The sequence below is a fragment of the Thermobia domestica genome, chromosome 16, assembly GCF_964235325.1.
Source record: "Thermobia domestica chromosome 16, izTheDome1.hap1.1, whole genome shotgun sequence".
Taxonomy (NCBI): Eukaryota; Metazoa; Arthropoda; class Insecta; order Zygentoma; family Lepismatidae; genus Thermobia; species Thermobia domestica.
Window position 1 is genome coordinate 125,962,624 of NC_137469.1, and position 18,403 is coordinate 125,981,026.

Below are 18,403 nucleotides of genomic sequence, written 5' to 3' on the forward strand. Positions count from 1 at the left end.
AATTTTATTTCCGGAAATTAGTATGTGATCAGGATATTGTTTTCCTTGGGTTACACGTCATAATATTTACTGTCATCTTGATATAAGAAATCATTAACATATGGTTTTTAAAGCATTTCTTTTTGAAATGTCAAAGACTTACAAGTAAACCTTACGTTTGGGTGAATCAAGTTGCTGACTGAGACACATATGAGAAAGTAGTACTAAATGTGGTCAATATTTCAGTGAAGTTGTAGGTGCGAAGCTCCAGGGGTTTAGGAGATAATGCTACCAGAACAACACATGAAAGTACAGAATAGTCTTCATACAGTTGGAGGTAAAAGCTCTGTAAGACCTCTTGTAACGACAAAAGGTAAATAACAAATATATGAGTACATATTAAAACTAGGGAGAAGTCATATAGTAAGGGTATACCTAATGGGGGTCATCTTGAAATCCGCCATTTTGAATTAAGGTTAAGTTTTTAAAATAGGAATAGGGTCATGTGATACATGATTTAAAGTGCAAATTTAATCAGAAGAACAATGGTGAAGTTAATTTTGATTTACGCGTAATTGGTAAAAAGTTACAGGGAAATTAAATATTGTTGCGGCATATGTATTAGTCCTTTACCCCACCTTGTAAATTTTGTGTTAACGATAATAATTAAATAAAAAGCAGTTGGATAAATATTAGGTCTATGGTAAGAGTTGCCTTGATGGCGGACATGTTCAAATCCACCGTTTTGAATCAGACAAAAGTTTTAAACAAAACGCATAACATTGACACCTTATTAATAGCAAATTTTACCATAACTCCAACGGTATAACCATTTTTGCTTTATCATTAACTAGCATTTGTTATCATATAAACAAGTTGCTAATTTAAGGAAAAATGACCAAAGTGGAATTAAGTCATAATTGAACTTGGGTCTTTCTTCCAGAAAAGTCCTCAATTAGTACAATCAATATGTAGTTCAGAAAAGAGTGCATGACTTGCACAAATGCTCTGCTCATAGTGAGCACACTTGACACATTTATCGTTAACAATTCCGTCAAAGCAGTAGCAAAGCGATCAATTTAATTTTGTGCTGGTTAATGATTAAGCAAAAATGGTTATACCGTTGGAGTTATGGTAAAATTTGCTATTAATAAGGTGTCAATGTTATGCGTTTTGTTTAAAACTTTTGTCTGATTCAAAATGGTGGATTTGAATATGTCCGCCATCAAGGCAACTCTTACCCTGGACCTAATATTTATCCAACTGCTTTTTATTTAATTATTATCGTTAACACAAAATTTACAAGGTGGGGTAAAGGACTAATACATATGCCGCAATAATATTTAATTTTCCTGTAACTTTTTACCAATTGCGCGTAAATCAAAATTAACGTCACCATTGTTCTTCTGATTAACTTTGCGCCTTAAATCATTTATCGCATGACCCTATTCCTATTTTAAAAACTTAACCTTAATTCAAAATGGCGGATTTCTAGATGGCCGCCATCAGGTTTACCCTTACTATATGACTTCCTCCTGGTCCTAATATGTACCCATATATTTGTTATTCACCTTTTGTCGTTACAAGAGGTCTTACAGAGCTTTTACCTCCAACTGTATGAAGACTATTCTGTACTTCCATGTGATGTTCTGGTAGCTGTATCTTCTAAACCCCTGGAGCTTCGCACCTACACCTACACTGAAATACTGACCACATATAGTACTACTTTCTCATATGTGTCTCAGTCAGCAACTCGATTCACCAAAACGTAAGGTTTACTTGTTAGTGTGTTTTAGTACGAGATTTCAAAAAGTAAGTGCATCCGGGTTCGAGATTTCAGACTAAATGTGCCTGGGTACGAGATTTCAAAGACTAAATGCGTCTGGGTACGAGTTTTTTGTTTAAGGCATCTGTATAAGGCATAAGTAAAAATTACGCACCTGCCGCACCAAGTCACTATAAAAGCAGCAGCGATAGAGTAAAAACATTCCTGATTGTACTCTCCGTGTTATCATCTTGAAGACATGACATTGTCATTTAATCGTCGGGTGTGCTGGAGGATTTGCCGATAAACTTACTATCATCGGGAAATTACTTAGTAAATCATAAAAGTCTAGTTACGGGACTTCAACAAGAATTATCCCTAAGCTTATCTTCGGAGAACTTTGGATAGAACTTGCGCTTCTTTAAGTTTATGTAAGAAGTTCAGAATTGTTACGACTTCATTCTACAGGAAGCAGCCCTACCGTGGGACGTGTTTATGTGAGCTCCGTGTTATTTGGATAAGAAAATAAATTGACGCATACCGTTAGGGTACAAGATTATAATCCAAGAAAAGTAAAAATAGGGTCAATAGGTCGTGCTGAAAACATTTCGTCACAATCATTCGAGGAGGTATCATCATAAGAACAGCGGTCTGTTGATTCTAAGCTAGAGGATTCTTGGTAGCGTATTGTATATAGTCAACTCCAAAATTGTACAGCGCTTAGTTCAGAGAAGGAAGTACAAGAGTGCGGACGTGTCTAAGTGTACTCTGGGAAAAATTTATAGTGGCAAAATTATATAAAATTTGGAAAATCTATAAATTCAATTATACGTGGAAACAGTTCAGTTTGCTTTTGTACTTTAAGATGTAAACATCGTCTTTTAGAAAGTTCACGGATTTAGTGTTGACAAAAGCTAATTTAGTATTAACCGTATTATTGCATTATTATTATTGTTATCAAAATATAAACAAGAATACACTTTTCTAGTTAACGCAAAATATTTGAGGAATTTTAGATAAATTTTAACTTCATTTTGTAGTGAACGTATTGTAAACACTGCCTTACTAGGTAAAAAGAAAGTAATACGATTCCGGTATAATTTTGTAATTACAGATAACACACATGAAATAGCTTAACCAAGCTCAAAAATTGTTGGTTCTTCAGAACCAATTTGGATATGACGCGCCTCAAGTGCAATATTATATATGAGCAAGTTTGGTTCAAAATTATCATCTCAAGAGGATGCGTGTTTGCAATGAACAATACGAGCGTTTATTATACGCGTTATTGAGCTATTTAAAGCTATGCGGTATGTTATTATAGCAGGATATAAATATGCAACCGATATCAGTGATCTTTATCTGACAGGATTTGTCCGCGGGGATGATATCAGGCTTGCAAAAAGTTCAAGCAGATGATATTGGCAGGTAAGACAGACGGCTTATTTGCTGATACCGCTACTTAACTCTTAGGTGATCCTGTGAACTTAGCAGAACAAAGTTCTGAGTCCTGGGGAACCTATGAACTTAGCACGGCCAAGCTCTGTGAGTTCTGGGGAATCTATGAACCTGCCAGGACAAAGATCTGTGAATTCAGGGGAACCCATGAACTTGCCAGGACCAACCTCCGTGTATTCTAAGGATGAACTAAGTTTTGTGGATGTATCTAATACAATGGATGGTACAGGGGCACCAAAATTTAAGGTTGTCAGGAGTACATACCGTAATTATGCAAACTTCGGGCTAAAGGGAACAGAGGTAATAGTTTTGTGTATAGACCCAAATGGAGTAAAAGACCCAGAAAAATACATACGAGATCTGTTTGATTTCGTAAAGGCCCGTTATAATAAGGGATATTGATAAGAACACCTTTGTAGGAATAACTATCGAGAGCACTTCCTCGAAATTGAATAAGCCAATCTACATGTCATGGCGCAAAAAATCGGAATGAAACCCGGGGACCCTCTTCTCCGTACTGGAAAATATCCTCAATAGTAATGAGAAGTTCGTGATCAGAAGTGACGTGACTTTTAAAGTGCATAGTGTGCATCTCCGAAAGGGAAGACGAAAAAGGCGGAATCGAAAGAAATATGTACCGTTGGGTGAATTTGTAGGAGACAAGGTGATTTCCATGGAGAAGGATGTATACTTCCTCCCAAAGAGTATAATTCTATGGATGGCAAGGTCTGATCAAAATCATTCTCAAGAATACAAATTAAAAAATCATCCACAGAGTCTGTTAAATCAGGCTGCTAAATTATGTCAAAAATTAAAAATTGAGGCTATTGCACAAAAAGGGTGTACACTTGAGGATGCAAAAAGATACAGAGCCGCCTCGCATCCAAGTAACAAATCACTGTCTTTCAAAGGAAGCTTAATACTCGTGAATTTCATGTGTTATATACGGGTATAAAATATGGCAAACAGATATATATCCTATACGAAGATAATCACTACCAGCTGATTGGAAGCATTCTAAACTTACTAAGCAAGAGAGACTTTGTAAATCTTGGAAGCATTCTAAACTTACTAAGCAAGAGAGATTTTGTAAATCTTGTTTGCAGGGGTATAATAGGGATGGGATTTATCATAAGTGTGAATTCAAGTGTACAGCTTGTGAAAAATACCATAAATTATTTACCTCTGAGATTAAACGTGAATGTCATGATTGTCATAGGTTGTTTTCAGCGGATGAATGTTTCAACAACCATAAAGATGTAACAAAGCATGACAAAATTGTATGTGATTTAGTCAGGATTTGTAACGAGTGTGACGTTATGTTTGATTTAAGACGTCGAAAATCTTAGCATAAGTGTGATGAGCGGTTGTGTAAAGCATGTAATATGCGTGTTGACCGAAAGCAAGCTTCCTATGTTCAGAAACAAAGCCTTACTCGGGTCGAAAAGTATTTGTGCATTGTGTTTGCTGTAGAGACTATGCTATTGGATATGAATGCTGAGGGAGGCAACAGCATGATGTAAATCTTGTGTGTGCAGAATTAATTAGTCACTCATGCAAGAATAACTCGTTGGATGATACGTGCCATGTATGTGGAGATGAAAATGGAAATCGCGAGTTTTCTTTTACAACTCTTGTTGGGTTTGTTAAGTTCGAGTTAGCACCTAGTCAAGGGTTTGAGAAGGTTGTCGTGCTTTCATACAACAGGGGTCGTTATGATATATATTTTGTAGTTAAACATCTTGTAGAGACCGAGCATCTTTCCATACTTCTAACAATGACGGGGCAAAAGATAATTGAGTTACGGGTCGGGCCCAGGCATAGTGTAATCAGGGATACTTATTTATACATGAGAGTTAAGCTGTCTAAGCTCCTGAAAACTTTAGACTTATCTGGCAACTGGCGGAAGGGATTTTTCCCATATTTGTTTAATACACCGAATAGTCAAAATTATGTAGACAAAATTCTGGATCTTAAGTATTTTCATCCCGACAGTTTATCCCCTGAGGAGAAAATAAGCTATTCGCCTGGCACCAAGAACGAGCTTTAAGTGGTGAGGAATATGATCTCCAAAGAAAGATGCTCGCGTACTGTTATAATGACGTAAGAATTTTAGCTGAGAGTCTAAATTCTCAGACCTGGTCGAAGAAAAACTGGCGGCATCCAATGTTTCATTTCTTCAAGTACGACAACCAGTCTTGCTATGCATGTGTATTGTACCCTACATTTATCTAAAGATTCAATTGGTGTAATTCCACCTCTTGGATTTGATTATTGTCACCGTCAAATGTGGTAGCACTGCTATGGTTGCGATATATGAAATTAATAAGGGGTACTGAAATTCAGTGTTTGGAAAATGGCATCGAAAGACGCTTTGGGAAATATAAGGTTGATGGATACGAGCCAAGTAGTAAGACTGTGCTAGAGTTTTATGGATGTTTTTGGCTTTGTTGTGCAACTTTTTATCCAAAATTGCGTCATGAATAACTTGACGACCTCTCTTCTCAGCGTGCAATTATGCAGTAACGTTATGAGGAGACTCATTAAAGCAAATTATCTACGTACCCGAGGTTTTGACCTTATTGAAATGTGGGAATGTGAGTGAGATGATCAGGTGAAAAAGGACAACTCCATACAGGAATTTATCAAAACTCAATGCAAGGATATTTTTGATCATTTGATCCCCAAACACGTATTTATTGGCGGTCACACAGAATGTTTCAATGCGCTGTATGAGTGCAATGATGATGAAAGCTTTCAACATTTGGATGTTACGAGTCTCTATCCCTGGGTAATGGCTCGTAAGCTGCTGCTAATAGGTATACCAAAAATACATAAGGGGCCAGACTTTCAAGAAGTGGAAAATATCCATGGGCTGATTAAATGCACTGTTTTACCCCGAAAGAACTCTTTTTCCAGATTTTTCCGTATGTTGCGGGAATTCGAGTACTTTTCGGTCTCTGTCGAACACGTATGGAGGAGAAAAGTTTCAATGATTGTTTGCATTGCGATAACGATCGGGCTATTACTGGTACTTTTTGCACCCCGAACTTCATAAAGCAATACAAGGAATAAAGGATTGGAATAAAGGAAATATGGGAATTCGAACTAACCGGCTTCGAGGATCGTAATGCACGTAGTTTGATCCGCGACTACGTGAATTCTTTCCTCCCTAATGAAGCAGGAGGCGTCTGGTTTTCTTGCCTCATGTCAAAATAAAGGAGACGAAGAAAAACACATTGAAGACTGACTTGCCCATTAGGGCATACAGTTAAATCATAGCAATATCAGGAAGAACCCAGGATTGGGGTATATCGATAAGATATTTTTCAACTCATTATATGGAAAATGGGGGCAGTAAACAGACTTGCAGCAAACACAAATCAAAGAGTAATCATTATACTAAAAAGTATGTTTATTCTATATAAGTTAAAGGAAGAATACGCATACTTCTTGTCCGGAAAATAGAGTAGCAGTTAATATTATGCAATTAATAAACTCACGATATTTTGTCTATTTTTTAAATTATAATATAAAGTACATTAAATTAATAAAAACAACTGATTCTAAAAGGAGATATAAATTTGGTTATCAAATCTAAGTTTCTCCACGTATACTTACAATGTAAGAGCACATCGTCTCAGCTGAAATTGAGAGAAGAAAAAGAAGTAAAAGCAAGCGACTGCAAGAAAAACCGGAAACTGTTTCATGAAGATCAAGCGGAAACAACAAAATGTAAGCAAACTTTCTCTTCTTACGTGGGCTAAATTATAAACAAGCCTCAAATGTCATTAGCGCATAGCGCAGCGGGTCAAGCGGGAGGTCATAAAAAGCGGGCGGAACTCTATAAAGGAAACCCGTGACGTAACAAAACAGTAATGGCGCCAGCGGAAACATCTTACAAATCATACACTGGAAGGTATACCGATTACAAAAACAAGATTATACAGTGTAATTGCAGTATCATTACTTCAATTAAAATGTAATTACCCTATGTGCAACACAGTATATGATAAAATGTCGCCTTTTAAACTAAATCCCGCGTCAATCCCTTAGCTCGCTGGGGAGATAAGACCATACAGGGCAGTAATCCCGGCTTAAGCCCCTACATATAACGAAGGGATTATGAAGGCGAGAAAATCACACCTTTCCTACTCAAAATAAATGAAATGAGAGTAAAATGATAAAATTACACATCTCAAGAAGCGTCTAGCATTATTTGAAGATTATAATAAATATTGAATGATTTTTTATTTAGCCTCCCTTACAAAATACGATGAATTCAATAAGATTCTGTCTTTTTATCTATGATAGTTCGTCTTCATATACTCACCTTTAAACATTAGGTGATGCGTGCAACTTCTCGAGAACCAGAGTCAAACATGGAATATAAATAAATCAAGGGTTACAGAAAGGACCTGAGTCTATTTAAGTAGCTTTGATATATTAAATAAAAATTATTTAAATCCAAGGCTGCAGAATTTTATTGCATTCAACCCATTTACAAGCAAATGTTTAAACAAAAGTTTACACACACAGAAGACAACGAAACTTTAGAGCAGATCTAACTTTAGGGGAAAAGGAGCCAAAATGTATTATTAAAACCAAACTCGCCAAGTCTTAATATATGTATTAATAAAGTGCAATGTTTCTATAAAATTAACCAAAAAAGTGGTGTCGCTTTTTGTGGAGGTCTGTGTTCCATTGGCCCTCACACGTGAGTTGAATACGAATGGAGATAAGGCGAAGTTCAGTTCTTGCTGTGGGTATATCCAACATACTACCTGCTTGTGGCAGTTCAGTAACACCGTAAACGTGCGTAAGGACAGAGTGAACATGAGACCTGCACAGAGCGTCAGGGGTGTCTCCTGTACGAGTTCAAACAGATTAAACACCACTGCAGCAGGGCGGGAGATACGCCAGGCCTTTGGTGAGAGTGTCGTGAGTATGCAATCAGTCCAGCGGTGGTTTAACAAGTTTAAGGATAGTGACGAAACACTCGAAGACGCATCATGTGCCGGAAGGCGAACACATCTACAAAATGAAGATCTTCAGGCAGTAATTGAGGTGAACAGTGGCCAGATATGTGAGGAACTGGGACTACAATTCAGTGTGAGTGGAAAAACCATTTGGCAGCACCTCCATCAATTTGGGAAGCACTATCCATGGGTTCTACATGATTGACTCCGGGCCAGAAGGCAACGTGACTAGACATCTGTGTTTCTTTGCTCTCTCGTCTGAGGAAGGAGACATTTCTGAACAGGGTGTTGACATGTGATAAGAAGTAGGTCCTGTACGAATCTTCACAGCGCCGTGATCATTAGTTAGCATCCCATGAACTGGTTGCAAAACAGCGGAAACCAGCATTGCACCAGAAGAAGGTATTCCTGTATGTTTGGTGTACTGCTTGCGGCATCGTGCATCGGGAACTGCTACCAGATGGTCAGAGCATCAATGCAACTGTGTTCTGTCAGCAGTTGAACTATGTTCAAGGAAAACTCAAAACTCTGTAGTAAGCACTTCTGAATAGCAAATCTTACAGGACAACGCTAAGCTCCACGTGGCTACGATAACCCACGCCACCACTCTACGCCTTGGATGGGAACATTGTAGTATCCGTTATACTCAACGGAGATTTAACCGTCGGATTATCATGTTTACCATTTCTTGGACAACCACCTTAGGGGACGTAAGTTCAAATCCCTAGTAGAGTTGAAAAATGCACTTGATACCTTCTTCGCTTCTCGGCCCACCAAGTTCTACCTCAATGGAATCCATAGCCTTCCAAAACGTAGGCAGAAGGTCTTTGATGCTGACGGGGACTATTTTTGATCTTCGAGGTACGTCTTAGGTGATATGTCGATGTTCGAAAGTGATTGGTGATAAAGAACAACTTTCTTTGTTACCTTTATATTATGCCACATTGTCTTCATCAGAGACGCCATGAATTATGCAATGCAATGCTAGACAAAATAGAGCTGAAAGAGTTAAAATGAAATGAAATTGACATAGCCATGGGCCCAAATTCAGAACAGGTGTGCAACTACAGAAGGTGGTCCTAAGTATAGCTAGGTCATTGACCCTGGGCCAGGGACTTTGGGTCCTTAGGCAGCGACCCAGTGGCAAAAAGTGAGACCAAGTGCTTCCCTTACTACTACAACAGTCTATACACATCGGACGTTACAAAGAGAGGGGCTCCGGACTCTACGGTCAATCCCGTCCATAGCTCTCTTTCTTTCATTTCTGCTTTATGTTGACGTCTACAAGTTATCTATAGCTCGTGATTGACTACTTGACCATGTATTATTACTGTACAATTCCTCTGACGTCTTGCTTCTTTGTTTTCCTCAATTATATGACTATTTTTACTTGCGTTTATCCGCCCCCTCTTCTGTCGTTATGTGCTACGCCTCTGCCCTCACTTGTCAGAGTATTGTCGTATGTAATGTCACATTGTAGTATTTGTTTAACTGTGCTTCTATGCATATTTTCATCGAACTCGCGCCATATTTCGTCTCACTATCCACAACGTGTTGTGTTGGCAGTGCCCCTATTCTTCCCCCCATAAGTACGGAACGGTTGAGATCGAGAGTTTTTCCCGCCTATGGATTTTCTTGTTCACTAACACAAGTCATTTGACCATAGTCTCGTTCCACATTTCGTGCGACACCAGAAAAGGTTTCCTCGTCAGCCACCACGGTCCCTGACAAATAGGTCGATCCCTAATATATAGATTGTCTACGAATGATATTTCACTCATGTTCATTTAAAGCTTTTGGAGCACTCATGTTGTTTCCTCAATTGGGAAAAGTTCTGAGCGCTCAGGTATGTGATGGAGTTCTGCATATCAGTGCAACGAGCTGAGGTGAGACGGTTAACACTGAACGGTATTGCGACACGTTACGAAGTCTTAAACAAATTGGGCAAAACAAGTGCACCGTTAAACTCTCGAACAGGATATTGGTGCTCCAGGTCAATGTTAGGCTACACGTGGCCAAGAAGATCTTCGATGCTTGAAAACATTTCGATGGAAAGTTCTCAAAAATCCTTGATATAGTTTCGATACTTTTTATGTAACTTCCATATGTGTGACTATTTTAAAAAATCACTAAAAGATAAACGGTTTACTTATGACAAGGAAGTGCAAATTCTGGTGGAATATGGATTGGTCAGGAACTCAAGAGTATTTACACTGAAACCACCCACACCATTCGTACGCGCTCCGATAAGTGCATCAGTGTCAATGGCGATTTTCTGTAGATGCCATGTTACAAGTTAACTGTACTGTCCATATTCTGTAATAAAGTATTCTTTAGATGGTAACTGTAGTTTCCTTTCCATTTAAATGAACGTTATATTATTATTATTATACCTTTACTAGAGAAATTCTTTTGTTAATGTAATAAAGAAAATTATTCTTTAAAATTCGTAAAATAATAACAATAATAATAATAATGGCTCATGTGTAGTTAGCATATCCGACCTTCTCCCAGTGTTTGAAAGAGTTATAAAAATGATAAAATTTTCATAGCTTTGTGGAGTTAGTGATAGAAACTGTTCTTGGCTTAAAATATAGACTTTTGATTAAATAATATACGGTGTACTTCATTTCTCAATCAATAATTATCTTTTTCTCCACTGTAGAATTTCTAAATAATAAATTTATTTCTATTTAAAATGCAATACTTGGCATCGATATTGTCTAATATTTTCTCATAAATCTCCGGAAAGTGATTTGATCAGTGTTCATTGTTGTAAAAGTTTCATTATGTTTTAGCGTGCGGCGAGAACCGATATGGAAATGATTGTGGCGGGAAATGTTCTTACACATCTTTTGGCTGTAAAGGAATGTTCTTATGTAAACCCAAAGTGGGTTGCCACTGTGGTCCCGGAATATACGGAGAATATTGTCATAAAGGTAAGGCCAACAATTTGAATATCTTCTACCTACGTTTGTATTTAAAATAATATTTCATAATATTTCATTAAGTTAATATATATCTCTATAAATAACAATGAAAGTGATTGTTTGTGACTTAACTGTTGAACCACCCGCCCGATCTCGATCAAATTTTCAACATAGATGCGGCTTCAGTCTGGTATAGTTTTGATCATTTCACTTTGGTGGTGCGACTTAGGGAAGAGTGAGTGTATATATATATATATATATATATATATATATATATATATATATATATATATATATATATATACAAAGAATCGAAAATAACCGACATTAGTGTCGATTACACAGCTTTTGGGTCGCTGTCTGACTAACAGTTAGTAATATATACTTTTTTTTATTTTAAACCAGCGATGTGAGTTAATTGACGATAGTTTTCATATGTATTTATACTGTAGTCATTTAAATTTACTAAGTATCAACGAAGGCACTTAATTTAGGAGAAAATATATTCTTTCATGCATTAGCAACAATTTACTCGGAATATCATTTCGTAGTTAGAGTGACGCTATTACAAACGTATGAAAAACTATTTCAGCAAATACTGTATATTACCAAAATTTAAAGGCTTAAATTTATATTTGGAAATTATTCCTTGCTTAATCGTAAAATATATTACGAACTTTTGCAACACTACGCTTCATAAGGTAAAGCTTCTCTCTACTTTTTTTTTCTTTTTAATTTTACTGAGTGACTTAAAAGACAATGAAGAGTGCCAAAGATGTAGAAAGTGAGCCAAGTAGTATCTACAAAACGCTATTATAGTATAGTGTATAGATTTGGGTTCCGAATAGTTATGACGTCATATGACATGACCAAACTTTCCCATGTCGTAAGCGTTGGTGTACAACCGATAGGCAACTAGCAACATCAGAGCCCTGCAAACCCAGGCCCGAAGACGGCCCGGCCCGACCCGAATGGATCTGAATTCTGTGCCCGGCTCGACCCGGCCCGGCCCGAATCTCGAGCCGGGCTCTAACGGGGCCGGGCACATTTCGGGCCGAGCCGGGCCGAAACGGGCCGGGCACAAATCGGGCCGAAACGGGCCGAGCACAAATCGGGCCGAGCCGGGCCGGCCCGACTCGGCCCGAACACTGTGAAAGACGGATCGGAAACTAATGTTGGCAGCCTGTGTTAATCGTAATGTGTTTGGCATGGGCGGCGATTAGGGTGGGGCAGTTGCCCTCGCACTTTTTTTAAGTAACCAATTAATGTATATAGTTTCATTTGGAAATGTAACGATTTTGTATGTATTACTGATTAATAGGAAAAAATGCTGCCTATAATACTTGCTGTTGCGTGAATACGTATTGGTTGTCTTCCCGTGGAGTAAAGAAAGCTACAGTAATTGCGTTTTAATCGCCACAGAAAATAACCCCAAAAAATAACCTATTGGAGCACAATTTCAGCATACTTTCATTTCTTCTTACAAGGGCTCGATATGTTAGTGAGCCGCTTTGAAGCTAATCGAAAGAACATTATGCAAAAATGTGGGGCCTATTTCACAAGTTATTCTTTAATTGCACAAAAATTGACAGTTCCTAAAATGTCTTTTCTTCTTTCTAAATTAAGGAATATCGATTAAAAAGAGCGTGATAAGAAACAACTTCTACCTTTTCCATTGTTTTGTAGTGTAATATACGAGTGAAGTGTTGTGTTTAAGGATGTACGAGTGTATATACAATAAAATTTAGTAAATTGAACATAATTCTAGGTTTTAAGTTTATTTTGTATAACTGAAGTGTGGATTGTAAGTATTGTTGTGTTTTGATGTGTTCCAAGAAATTGAAATCTGCACCTAATGGCAACGAACATATTTCAAGAAGTTGCAAAAGCAAATATTTCTTTAAATGTCGTAGCATATGCTTGTAGTATTGACTGTCTTTCATTTTCTAAGAGTAATAACATACATTTAATAGCATGTGTGGAATTAAATATTAAGTTTTTCATTAATCCTCAGTTTCAATATAACTTTTGCAAAACAAGCATCATTATTCATTACTATGATTAATATTATCCTTTCTATTTATTTGTTTTGCAAATTTATTAAATAATCTGATCACACAATTTTCCAGACAGAATTTTAAGATGTTCATGAGCAAGGAATCAAATCGCTTCTTACACTTTCGTTGTTTAAGAGTACAAAGGGCTAGTATCTACTTGCGTTGTTCTTCTCAATTTACTTAATAAACTATTATATACGATATACGGTATTTTAACTGAAACTATAGTATCCTATTAGTTATACAACCTTTCGTCAAACAAAATGTTAGAAACAACCAGGAAAACTAACATTTATATACAAATATTCAGATCATGTCTTGCCCCCTCACTTTTAACGTCCAACCGCCGCCACTGGTGTTTGGGAAATTAACTCTTTATTCAAGACTGTAAAGTACTGTACTTCTACTACTCTTATTACTACTACTACTGCTACTGCTATTATTATTATTATTATTATTATTATTATTATTATTATTATTATTATTATTATTATTATTATTATTATTATTATTATTATTATTATTATTACTTCTACTACTACAACTGCTACGAGCGTCAGAGTTGACATGTCTGGTGGTACATACTTTACAATCTAAGTACAGAAAAATCGAAGAAATACTAGTTATTATGGCCAGTCTGCGTAGTCTGGCCAGTAGAATGCATTCACATCTGGTGCTAGAGGTCGTCGGATCGATCCCTCCTCGTGTTATGTGAGCTTTGTTGTGGACAAAAATCGTGAGCGTGGGAGTTTTTGGCTTAGACCGTTTTCGTCCACTGTCTTCATTCCACCAATTCATCCATCATCATTCATACGTCTTGAGCCGTAATTGCCTAAAGAACATATGAGAAAGTCAAGTCCTTGACCTACTAATTAGAATTTGTTCCGCTACATTAGACCACGGAGGCCGAAACCATGAACTGGCGTGTTCATAAGATTAGCGCAATTTGTAGTAATGTTCAATTAGCACTTCAGATTCCAAATCATATTACATGTTCCTGTATTCTTTATAATTCGATGCTACAATAATAATAACAAAAAACAATGATCAAATAAATCACCCAGACCCCAGGATCGATGAAGTGTTCCTGGAACGGTGCGTAACAAGTAAATAACAGAGCTATATGACGGAATGCGAGGCAGTAAATCAAAACAAAATCCACACATATCATTGTTGATCAAAAAATACCTCAAAAGTCCCCTGAATGAAAAATGTATAGATATCAGCTATCAAAAATGCCTCTTAACATCACATATAATAGAAGGGATAGTTGATATTAAGAAAATTAAAATATAAGGTTTCCTAAGAAATCAATAGTGCAAAATGAACATCGCTTTACTGTATGTCCTTGTACGCATCGAATAGCACGGAAACAGATTCAACAGTTTCAGGCTTTAGAGCATTTCTCCGTTCCTGAGTACTAAAATCTCTTTCAGTAGATGCACTAGAAGCAGGGATGACGAGATACTGACGCGTTAATTTACACAATTTTGGTAATGTTTGTTCTTGTTGCTTCCACCACTGCAGTATATCTAGTTCTCTTACACATGATGACATGTTGAGGTAGATGTCTACTTCATCATCAAATTCACCAGAGACTGAATGTCTATCTTCCCAATCCATTAGTTTATTCTTCTTGGTAGGTGGTTCCAAGTTATGCCAACTAGCCTAAAGGAGACGATGGTGAGAAATAAATGAAATAAATAAAGTGGAGTAAATAAAGTGGAAGGAAACAGGAGAACGCCGCGAACCTCCACACGGTGTTTGTCCACCACAAAGTTTACTTGGCGAGAGCTCGGATCAAACCAGGGACCCCATACACCAGAGGTGAACACTCAACCGCTGAGCCACCGTTCCAGGAACACCTAATCGACCCTGGCGATTTGGTGATTTATTTGATCATTATATTTTGTTATATTTGTAGCATCATACTATAAACAATACATGAACATGTAACACCATTCGATATTTGCCTTGCTAATTGAACATTACTATAAATTGCACTGATCTTATGAGCACGCCAGTTTATGGTTTTGCCCTCCGTGGTCCAATGGTAGCGTACCAAATTCTACTTACTAGGTCAAGTACTTGACTTTACCATACGTTCTTTAGGTAACTACGGCTCAGGCTGAAGGGATGATGATGGGATGAATTGGTGGAAAGAAAACAGTGGGAGAAAGCGGGACCACCCCAGAAACTCCCATGCACACGATGTTTGTCCACAACAAAGCACACATAGCATGAGCAGGGATTGATCCGACGACCTCTAGCACCAGATGTGAGTGTTTTTTTCTATTGAGCCACTATTCTCCCTCGTAGGTCAAGCATCGGTTCACATTCTACGCAGACCGGCCATAATAACTAGCATTTCTCAATTTTATTCTGTACTTAGAAGGTAAATTCGGTACCACCACACATGTCCACTCTGACGCGAAGTCGTAGCACTTATAGTAGTATTAGCAGTGGTCGTAGTAGTAATAGTAGAAGTAGTAATAGTAGTAGTAGAAGTAGTAATAGTAATAGTATTACCAGTACATCACAGTCTTGAATAAAGAGTCAGTTTCCCAAACACATTACGATTAACAGGCTGACAGTAAAACCGTACAAACACGGCAAAAATAGAGGTAGTGGAGGACATTAAAAGAACAAATAGGCTGACAACATTAGTTTCCGAACCGTCTTTCAGACTATCGGGCCGGCCCGAAATGTGCCCGGCCCGGTTAGGGCCCGGTCCAGTTTGATATTACTTGAAACGGGTCGGGCCGGGCACCGGGCCGAATCGGGCGCGCCCGGCCCGTGCAGGGCTCCGAGCAGCATATCGCCAAAAATTGGCGGCCCCGCAGCAACGATCCGCGGTGGCCCCACTTCCGTTTTGAAAATTATACCACCAACGGCAGAGACGCGACGGAACGCCAATGAACAACAAAATTACTCCCCCAAAATATGTTAAATATCCAATATAAGAGGGATTGTTATTGGATGAGAGAAATGTTGTCTTCAAATGGTGTTGGTTCATTTCAGGAACAAAAACAGATTCAACAAAATAATTTCTCGTACCCACAACAACAGCAAATCAGGAGCCAGCATCCCTCAGCCAATCAGAAGCCCCTATTCATAGGTCTGCTGCTAACTAGTCATCATATATATATGCTCACACTTCCGATCTCTTCATTACAATCCCTGAAAATGAATGCGATGTCTGTAGGATGTCAAAACCTTCACCTGGCTAATTGCCCGAGAAGACTTACTCAAAAGGTTGACATATTTTTAAAAATATGTTAATATTTGTTAACAGGTTTTGTTTCAGTAGCTAAAATATAATGGAACAATTCGTAGGTGAAGGAGCTAAGACGTGTATATCGATTTTTGTATCTCGATTTTGCAAGAGAGCGATTCAGAATTTTAATTGTATGATATTACAATGTGCTACTCATTTCAAAAATAATATGAAAGGGAATATTTCAGCCTAACGTCCCACCTTTATGACTTTTAGAGTACTCATTTCAAATTTGATTTTAGTCATAAGTCAAAATCACGTTTTCAAGTTACTTCATATCGACCCTTTTCTTATGAATTATTAAATGAATGGAAACTACAAATAAGAAAATCAAATAGTTAATATTATAGATTTTTTTGATTTCATTTGATTTTTAGTTTATCGTTCGCGATTTCAGCAGCGAGGCTATATGAGACGTGGACCTACAGCTTAACTTGGGATCCAAACCACATGAGATTCCGTCAGAAATCTAATCTGGGTCTTCCACGCCAAAGGCTCTTAATCTAACCACTTCGCCACAAGGGAGCTCTTGTAAATTTATTAATACTTTAAAACTGGAGTAGTGTTACAAGTATTCTTAAGGATTGTAACACTATTATTGTATTGTGAAAGCCAAATCAGAAAATCTGTCTGTGTTTCCTGAAGTTCGTCATCCAATTCGCAAGCCATTTACACCTAAATCAACATCTCACTTACACGGGTAGTTGTCATTTCGCATAAGTATTCGATTACACTAAATTTAATTTCCAAATTATTTCGGAATCTTAATTATGAAGTCAGTATTATCCTCCCTAATAAATTAGTGTTGATGCTAACTATTAAGATCGCAACTCATTCTTCAGCACATTTTTAGTAGTTTCTATAATACATGATGGTTATTGCATGCTTTATGAACTTCTCTATATTAGTTTTAAAGTCTATCCGTGTCCATTCACATATTATTTTTCTTGTTTTTGAAGTCATTTGAATATGTTTTTCTCCACTCATGTCATGTGCAGTTCCTAGATTTGCAAAAGTTCCAAGACACTGCCTCTATCTCATATATTCACAGAGAAAGAAAGAAAGGACATTTAAGATTTAAAAGGTATTTTACTGCAGCATAATTGTTTAATGTACCACTCACATTTACTGTAAATATAAATATCCATACTACGTTGTAGGCAGATTGAGCTAAAGTAATTTCATCACTCATTTTTTTACTCTCCAAACTAGGAAAAGATCGCTTAATGAAACATTATAGAAATAATACTGCATAGTGTTAGTTGCAAAGTGAATTAATATTTTTGAGTGCGAGTGTAGTATTTCATTTACCAGTAAAAGGTTAATAATGAGAACACTTTGTTCTTCCCGGGTCAGAAATCTCTCGATTGATTTCACGAACCTTTTCACTCTTCTCTGTCCTGAGCCAGACTTTTTCATTTTTCTTCTGTATTATTTCCTACCCACATCTGGTGTTATGTGAGCCTTGTTCTAAGTATTGTTTTTCCTTCTGCCTTACTCTCCATAGCTAATAGTGTGATTCCTCATTTATCATAATGTGTCCAAATTATCCTACCAATTATTCTAACACTAGTTTTCAGTATATTCTTTTTTCTCTCTCCTACCATTTTCATACCTCATCCGCATCCTTTTATTTTCAATATCCTGCTATAGCACCATGTTTTCTCTAATCTCGTAGAGTCCATGCATCCCATCTGTGTAACGTTTCACTTCATCATACTTTTTCATCAACCCGTTCTTCAGTTCTATGATGATACTTGCAGGTAGAAGATTTTATTTTCTTTCGGAGTTTTTATGGATCCGTGTAACGCGGGTTCCTGTCACCACGGCATGGCGCGTCCTCAGGTTGCGGATCGAGGAGAAGACCTCTAGATATAGAGGTTAGCTGCCAATATACTGAATAAGCAGTCGCGGACAGCCGACTAGGAGTGGTCCTCCAGCTTGGGGGTTTGGGTAGG

At 37.5% G+C, this 18,403-nt stretch overlaps 1 protein-coding gene across 1 annotated transcript in view; it reads left to right on the forward strand.

Annotated features, from left to right (window-relative positions):
• Positions 1 to 18,403, forward strand: part of LOC145673397 (uncharacterized) — a 345,560-nt gene that overhangs the window by 238,602 nt on the left and 88,555 nt on the right. The window contains exon 17 of the mRNA XM_081743057.1: positions 10,980 to 11,120. Coding sequence (XP_081599183.1) covers positions 10,980 to 11,120 — 141 coding nt within the window. The remainder of the gene's footprint in view (positions 1 to 10,979; positions 11,121 to 18,403) is intronic.